At 66.4% G+C, this 7,675-nt stretch overlaps 5 protein-coding genes across 5 annotated transcripts in view; 2 read left to right on the top strand and 3 right to left on the bottom strand.

The window, feature by feature from the left end:
- Positions 1-1,151, top strand: part of F751_2953 (Protein MEI2-like 1) — a gene marked incomplete at both ends in the record, with an annotated part of 3,784 nt that extends 2,633 nt beyond the window's left edge. Inside the window, 3 exons of the mRNA XM_011397325.1 lie at positions 3-110; positions 525-725; positions 1,020-1,151. Coding sequence (XP_011395627.1) covers positions 3-110; positions 525-725; positions 1,020-1,151 — 441 coding nt within the window. The remainder of the gene's footprint in view (positions 1-2; positions 111-524; positions 726-1,019) is intronic.
- A 758-nt stretch (positions 1,152-1,909) lies between these two features.
- F751_2952 (E3 ubiquitin-protein ligase SHPRH) lies at positions 1,910-2,836 on the bottom strand (the record flags this gene model as incomplete). Its single annotated transcript, XM_011397324.1, has 2 exons — positions 1,910-2,021; positions 2,382-2,836. 2 exons carry the CDS (start codon positions 2,834-2,836, stop codon positions 1,910-1,912), a joined length of 567 nt encoding a protein of 188 aa, XP_011395626.1.
- A 526-nt stretch (positions 2,837-3,362) lies between these two features.
- Positions 3,363-6,981, top strand: F751_2949 (Chaperone protein ClpB1; the record flags this gene model as incomplete). Its single annotated transcript, XM_011397321.1, has 7 exons — positions 3,363-3,687; positions 3,876-4,246; positions 4,415-5,107; positions 5,400-5,663; positions 5,935-5,988; positions 6,109-6,417; positions 6,505-6,981. 7 exons carry the CDS (start codon positions 3,363-3,365, stop codon positions 6,979-6,981), a joined length of 2,493 nt encoding a protein of 830 aa, XP_011395623.1.
- Positions 4,111-4,761, bottom strand: F751_2951 (hypothetical protein; the record flags this gene model as incomplete). Its single annotated transcript, XM_011397323.1, has 2 exons — positions 4,111-4,240; positions 4,412-4,761. Coding segments are annotated over 2 exons (480 nt in total), but the record flags the coding sequence as incomplete, so codon positions are not given.
- Positions 5,361-5,831, bottom strand: F751_2950 (hypothetical protein; the record flags this gene model as incomplete). The annotated part of the gene is made up of 1 exon (XM_011397322.1): positions 5,361-5,831. One exon carries the CDS (start codon positions 5,829-5,831, stop codon positions 5,361-5,363), a length of 471 nt encoding a protein of 156 aa, XP_011395624.1.
- Positions 6,982-7,675: the final 694 nt, after the last annotated feature.

Here is a 7,675-nt window from a genome sequence, read left to right as displayed (position 1 = left end):
AGCGGCTGTATGCGCTGGACGTGGCGCGCATCGCGGCGGGGGAAGACCGCCGCACCACGCTCATGATCCGCAACATCCCCAACAAGTACACCCAGAAGATGCTGCTGGCGGTGAGCGGCGACTGGGGTGGGGGGGGTGGGCGGGTCGGCCTGACGTGGCAGGGCCGGGGGGCCGCGACTCTGTGCCGTGCCGGGAGTCCTCCTGTGGCCGCGGACCTGGACTTGTTCCGCCACGCTGCCCTGCGCCAGCGCCGCTGACCTGCAAGCGCGGTGCGGCCGAGCTGCATGGCCGCTGGTCGATGCGCGGTGCGGCCGAGCTGCATGGCCGCTGGTCGATGCGCGGTGCGGCCGAGCTGCATGGCCGCTGGTCGATGCGCGGTGCGGCCTCCCTGGACCTCGAAGCGTCGGCCCTGTCGAGCGAGGCGGAGGGCCTCACCTAAGCGGGCCAAAGCCTCACAGATCTCACCACTCCCCATCCTCCCCCCCTCCCCCACCAACACACACACACACACCAACCACCTGCAGCTGATCGAGGAGCAGTTCAGGGGGGCGTTCGACTTCTTCTACCTGCCCATCGACTTCAAGAACAAGTGCAACGTGGGCTACGCCTTCATCAACATGGTGCGCCCTTCCTCCATCCCGGGGCTGGTGGCGGAGCTGCACGGCAAGCGCTGGCCCAAGTTCAACTCGGAGAAGGTCTGCTGCATTACCTACGGCCGCATCCAGGTGTGTGTGGGTTTGGTGGGGGGCGCGGGGACGGTGTGGGGGGGTTACGTTGACCGTCAGGGAGGGGGACTCTGGTGTCAGCCCTCTGGCGCAGGGTGGGGCGAGGGAGGGCAGGGTGGGCCGCGTCCGCGATGAGCTGGTGAGGCCCTGCACCGGCCCCACCGCTCCGTGGCTGGGCCAGGCTTGGACGTCTCATCCGTCCGAGCTCTGGGCGCTCTGCTTTCTGGCTCGACCCTGCGCATCACCTCCCTCAAGACCCATGCCCCAAGTCTCTCGACCAATCACATCCTGCAGGGCAAGGCGGCGCTGGTGCAGCACTTCCAGAACTCCAGTCTGTTGCACGAGGACAAGCGCTGCAGGCCCATCCTGTTCCACACCGAGGGCGAGCTGGCAGGGGAGCCAGAGACCTTCCCCCCCGAGCCCTGACCCCCCTTTTTACCAGCAGCCGGGTTTTCCGGGGGCATCCCGGAGGGACTGGGGAGGACGGCGTTCGTCACCCACCCTCTCCCCTTCCCCTCCGGCCACCCTCTTCGCACTTGATCTCTGAAATCGTGTTTGCACCCTGGGTGCCCTCAGCTCTTTGTTCCGTGAGGGAGAGCCACACCCGTTTCCCAGAGCCCTGCTGGGGGGTCACAGTGCAGCACACTCCTGTTTTTGATCGGTGGGAGAGTCTCTTTCCTGCCCCACCACCTTTGTCCTGAGCGCAAGGCGAGAGTGCTCCAGGTCTTCCGGCACGGTCCAAGCCTTTGTGGTGCACACACCACAGAGGCAGGCGCGATCGCCATGGATTAGCACCCGCGTCCTGGAGTCCATTCCTCCCAACCTAGTTGCACCGTCCTCTGGCAGCTGATGGCCCTTGTCTCAGCACGTTCTCGTGAACTGTGCCCCCATGTTTCTCCCTCCTAGTTACTCAAATGAAATCCGTCTAGTCAGTTCGTACAGTATGGTTTAAGAGTATGTTTGCATGGGGGACTGCAGGGTTCACCCTGGTCAGGGCCCGTCACAAGGAGAAGTTTCCTCCTTCTCCTGTCGACTCGGGGGCCTGGCAGGGTCCTGCAGGAGCAGGGCCACCTCCCTTCCAGGGGGGGTTGGGTGTGTGAAGCTCGTTCCTAATATTCTGAACTGAGGGAAGGCTGTATGGAAGTGGTGTCATTGGGAGAAACTCCACCTTGCACCCCCCACCCTCACCTGAGGCCCAGGTGCTTGGGCTCCGAGCTGGAGGTGGCCTGGGAGGTCAGCCCTCGAGCGCAGTTCAGGCGGTGAAGGTTCTGCTCGATGGTGTCGTTCATCACAAACCTGGGCGTGGCTCAGGGCAGGGTGCAAGGGGATGAGGGGGGGCGGGTGGCAAGAGATGTGGCCCAGAGGCCCCAGCAGGGTCCCTGGTTCAGTCCCCTCCAGTCAGCTTCATCGCGGCAAATTCATCAAGCTCGTCGCCATCTGGCCCTCAACACAGCCATGCACATGTCCAACGCAGGGTTGATCACCCGCATGGCTGACCAGTCTGCGGCACGAAAGTAACTCACTGGCAGCCTGCTGTGCTGCACATCGCATCCCAGCTCCAGCCTCCCCCCAGTCGACGCCAGAGGCAGGCTGGCCCCTCCCCCTCGCCGCCCCCCCCTCCGTCCCCCCTCTGTAAAATCAACCCCACTGTCCCACCTGTACACGTGCGTCTCTCGCAGCTGGCCCACGCGATCTACGCGCCCCACGGCCTGAGCCTCCAGCCCCGGCGAGCGCAGCGGCTCCACCAGGATCACGTGCTGGGCGGCGGTCAGGTTCAGCCCGTTCCCACCCTGCTTCACCAGCAGCAGGAGCACGCGCGGCGTGGCAGAGCCTGCGCCGGCGCCAGGCCCCACCTGGAAGGCCGCGAAGGCCGGGGCCAGGGCCTTGCGGGTCTGGGGGTGGGCGTGCGGGACGGCGTTGCGGCCGAAGGCGTGCTCCAGCAGGCGCAGCACGTCGCGCCAGGTGGAGAAGACGATGATGCGCTCATCGGGACCGCGTTCCAGGATGTCCTGGACGCAGCGCAGCACCGCCTCCAGCTGCGGCAGGGGGGAAGGAAGGGGATTTGGGCTTTTGGGGGGGTGGGTTTCTGGTCGATAGCTGTTGAGTCGCATGGAATCGGTGTCGCATGCTGAGCGGAACTGCGCGTGGCATGCTGTGCGCGCTTCGTGACTGGCGTCGAGTCTGCGGCTGCAAGCGGTTGTGCTGTGCCCACTCATTTCTGCTGCTGTTGGCGTCATGGACTCGGCCGCATGGGGGCCGTGTCCTGGCGGCTAGAGAACCTGGCGTGAGCAGTACTTGCACGAGAGGTTTTGTTCCCAGCCGTGCAAGCTTCCCCTTTGCTTCCATTTCGGCGGCCTGCAGTGTGATAGTATGAGAATGGCGTCATGCTGTGCACGTTGGAGTGGGTGGGTTTGCCACTGGTGTGCCCATGCAACCCCCGGACACGTCTGGCAGCTTCCGGACAGTTCCAGGGGTCACGGGATGGTTCCAGGTACACGATGCGTGCCCCTTGGGCGAGGAAAACCCAAACCCCGGGCCACTGCACTCCCCCCCTAGATACACATATATAATTAAGCGCTTCGATAATTACTCGTAATTCCCATTCATTGACGATCACAACGCACACACACGTACGGCATGGACCCCAACAAGATCACGTCCAAAGTGGCGGAGATGGTGAATGCGGCCCGGGACCTGGCCCTCGAGTCCTCCCACCAGCAGATAACGCCCTCCCACCTGGCCATAGCGATGCTGGATGACAGGCAGGGCGTTCCTGCCCAGGCCCTGGCCCGCGTCGGGGGCGAGGAGGCCGTGGCCTCCGTCCTCCGGGTGCTGAAGAAGGGCCTGGTGCGGCAGCCGGCTGTCGACCCGCCCCCCGACGAGGCGTACCTCAGCAACGACCTCAAGAAGGTGTTTGCCACCGCCACCAAGCTACAAAAAGCCAAGGGCGACGGATTCCTAGGTGAGTGCTTTTGGTGGGGGTGGGTGCTTACGGTCTCTGGAAGATTCCATCGTGCAGGGGAGGGTGGGAGCACAGTGCAGGCGGTGGGGCAGGTGTTTGCCCGACGTGTCATCCACCATCACCTCATGCCAATCCAATCACCCCGCGCCACCCTCACTCCTCCCTTCCACCCACCTCACTCGCTCCAGGCATCGACGTCGTGTTTGAGGCCCTGCTGGGCAACAAGGTCGTGGCCGCCGCGCTGGCCGAGTCCGGCGTGGGCAAGGCCCAGGTGGAGACGGCGCTGGCCGACTCGCGCTGCGGCGCCACCGTGGACTCGGAGACGGCGGACACCCAGTTTGACGCGCTGGGAAAGTATGGCATGGACCTCACCGCGCGCGCCGCGGAGTTGGACCCCGTGATCGGGCGTGACGACGAGATCCGGCGCACCATCCGCGTGCTGTGCCGCCGCACCAAGAACAACCCGGTGCTGATCGGGGAGCCGGGCGTGGGCAAGACCGCCATCGTGGAGGGCCTGGCCCAGCGCATTGTGCGCGGCGACATCCCGGAGACCCTCAAGGTACTTACTTTTGGGGTGGGGGGGTGGGTGGGTGTTTGGTGGGTGGGGTTGGGGGGTTCCTGGGAAAGGGTGGGGGGCCGCACAAATGGATGCCGGCACCCATCACCCACACGTCCCCGCCCTCAGAGGTCCATACACACAACCCCCCCCCTTTCCAATCCTCACCAGGGCGTGAGGCTGATCTCGCTGGACATGGGCTCGCTGGTGGCGGGGGCCAAATACCGCGGCGAGTTCGAGGAGCGGCTCAAGGCGGTGCTGAAGGAGGTGCAGGACGCTGCGGGGCGCGTCATCCTGTTTGTCGACGAGCTGCACACCGTGCTGGGCGCGGGCAAGACCGAGGGCGCCATGGACGCGGCCAACCTGATGAAGCCGCTGCTGGCGCGCGGCGAGCTGCGCATGATCGGCGCCACCACGCTGGCCGAGTACCGGGAGGGGGTGGAGAAGGACGCGGCCTTCGAGCGCCGCTTCCAGCAGGTCATGGTGGGCGAGCCCTCCGTGGCCGACACCGTGCAGATGCTGCGCGGGCTGAAGGAGCGCTACGCCAGCCACCACGGCGTGCAGATCGCGGACCGCGCGCTCGTGGCCGCCGCCACTCTGGCGGACCGCTACATCACCAACCGCTTCCTGCCGGACAAGGCCATCGACCTGGTGGACGAGGCCTGCAGCGACCTGCAGGTGCAGCTGGAGTCCAAGCCCGAGGCCCTGGACCGCATGGAGCGCGCGCTGATCGGGCTGCAGGTGGAGGCCAAGGCGCTGGAGAAGGAGAAGGACAAGCAGAGCGTGGCCCGCAGCGCGGAGGTGGCCGCCGAGATCGCGGCCCTGCGCGACGAGCTGCAGCCCCTGCAGATGCGCTACCAGAAGGTGAGAGCTGGGGGGCGAAGTGTGTGTGGGGAAGGGTGTTCTGAGTTTGGAGCGTTCCTGAGTGACACTGGTCTGGTGTCTGTGGCAGGGGTGTGTGCATGAAACAGATATCTCTCATCCTTGCGTCAACCAGAGGCCAGCGGCGGCTTGCATGGCACTGGCCTATCCCCTATGCCGGTGGCCATTTCCATCCCGATCATCCCAGCCCACCCTCATTCCACCTACTTCCACCCAACCAACCCAACCTCACCTCTCACCAACAACCCCCCCACCACACACAACAACTCACCAGGAAAAGGCGCGGCTGGAGGAGATCAAGGCGCTGCAGAAGAAAAAGGAGGAGCTGAGCATCCGGCTGGAGCAGGCCGAGGCGCGCATGGACCTGGCCATGGTGGCCGACATCCGCTACGGCGCGCTGCAGGAAGTGGGCGAGGCCCTGCGCGCCAAGCTGGAAGCCGCGGCCTCGGGCGACAGCATGTTGTCGGATGTGGTTGGGCCCGAGCAGGTGGCCGCCGTGGTCTCCAAGTGGACCGGCATCCCCGTCACCAAGCTGCAGGTGGGTGTTGTCATTGGTGGTGCCTTGGTTTTGGGACAAGCTTGCCGGGCATGCGAGCGCAAGGCCTGGCGCAAATCGGGCGGCCAACAGCGTCGAGCATCCATCGGTCGATGGGCTTGGCGCCGCCTCTCCTCCCAACATGCTGTTGGCTCGCACGTTCTTGCCCATCTCGCAGTCCTCTCACGCCGCGCCTCGAGCCCCAACGCCCCTGCTCCACCTCTCCAAACTCCCAACTCGCTCACACACTCACTCACCGCTCACCCCCCCGCAGTCCACCGACCGGGAGCGGCTGCTGAACCTGGAGGCGGAGCTGCACGGACGGGTGGTCGGCCAGGACGAGGCGGTCAAGGCGGTGGCGGCGGCGGTGCTGCGCTCGCGCGCGGGCCTGGGCGCGCGCGGCCGCGGCTCCAGCTTCCTCTTCCTGGGGCCCACCGGCGTGGGCAAGACGGAGCTGGCCAAGGCGCTGGCGGCCGCACTCTTCGACAGCGAGCGCGAGATGGTGCGCCTGGACATGAGCGAGTACGGCGAGCGGCACAGCGTGTCGCGCTTGGTTGGCGCGCCGCCCGGCTACGTGGGCCACGACGCGGGCGGGCAGCTGACCGAGGCGGTGCGGCGCCGGCCTTACTGCGTGGTCCTGCTGGACGAGGTGGAGAAGGCCCACCCCGACGTCATGAACCTGCTGCTCCAGGTGCTGGACGATGGGCGGCTGACCGACTCCAAGGGCCGCACCGTCTCCTTTGCCAACACGCTGCTGGTCATGACCTCCAACCTGGGCGCGGCGGCGCTGCTGGCCGGCGGCGGCGGCCCCGCCGCGCGCGCCGCGGTGGCCGCCGCCGTGCAGGCCCACTTCCGGCCCGAGTTCGTCAACCGCATCGACGAGCAGGTGGTATTCGAGCCGCTGACCCGCGACCAGCTGCGCCAGGTGGCGGCGCTGCAGGTCGCCGAGCTGGGCGGGCGCCTGGCCGATCGCGGGGTCACCCTGACCGCCACCCCCGCCGCGCTGGACTACGCGGTAACCCAGTCCCACGACCCAGCCTACGGCGCGCGCCCGCTGCGCCGCTGGCTGGAGCACGCCGTGGTGACGCCGCTGAGCCGCATGATCGTGGGCGGGGAGCTGCCGGACGACTCGCGCGTTACGCTGGACTGCCCCGACCCGGCCACGGGCCTGACCTTCGACGTGCGGCCCGATGCGGAGGCCGCCGCCGCGCGCGCCGCCGCCGCCGGCAGCCGTCCGGGAAGCTCGGCCAAGAAGCTGCGCCTGACCGACCGCGCGCTGGAGAACGGCATGGACCTGGACTCGGAGGACGAGGAGGAGTGAGGGGGCTCGAAGATCTCAGGGCGGGGGCCCGTCGTGCCACTCTGGCCCCTGCTGCCAGGGCAGACCAAGCAGGAGCCCCATGCTCCCCTCGCAGAAGATTTTCCGCCCTGCCAAAGCAAGGCCTCCTTATCACGAGCGATAGTACACATGCTGCATACCAAGTACCACCTCCTCTGTACAACCCCCTCGGCTCACGTTTTTTCCTGTCGAATGAAACCTGGAGGCCCTGGGACCATTTTCCGGTCAATTCCCTCGGTGCCGGAGCCGAGCCCTCCTCGCGCCCCTTCCTCTTGAATGTAATCCTGACGCACGATGCAGCAAGCTGTGTGACTTCCAGAGCGCCATTTGGTAGCCACCGAGGGGTAGGGAACAGGGGCCGCTGCGCCGTCCCAGGGCTGCAAGTGGGGAAGGGCACCTTGCCAGACCTGCTTCTGTACCAGCCCTTGGTTCCGCAGTGCTGCCACACTGGCTCTGGGGTCGCTGACGCTCCTCAAAGTTCAATGGTCTTTGCAGCTGGCGCGGCCGCTGACTGGTGGCTGATCCTGGCGGAGAGGTATCTGCTTGCTCCCCCCGGCGCAGGCTGTGGCTGAGGTTCGCCAAACCCCTTCCACCGGCTGTCTCAGTGGAGGAGGAGCTGCGCCTTGTCGCTAGACCCCGCCCTGCAGGACCCTGCTCCCAACAGTATCCGCGTTTT

Source organism: Auxenochlorella protothecoides (genome assembly GCF_000733215.1).
Source record: "Auxenochlorella protothecoides strain 0710 unplaced genomic scaffold scaffold31, whole genome shotgun sequence".
NCBI lineage: Eukaryota > Viridiplantae > Chlorophyta > Trebouxiophyceae > Chlorellales > Chlorellaceae > Auxenochlorella > Auxenochlorella protothecoides.
Note: the sequence above shows the minus strand (reverse complement) of the source record. Positions and strands in the feature narration are given on the sequence as shown.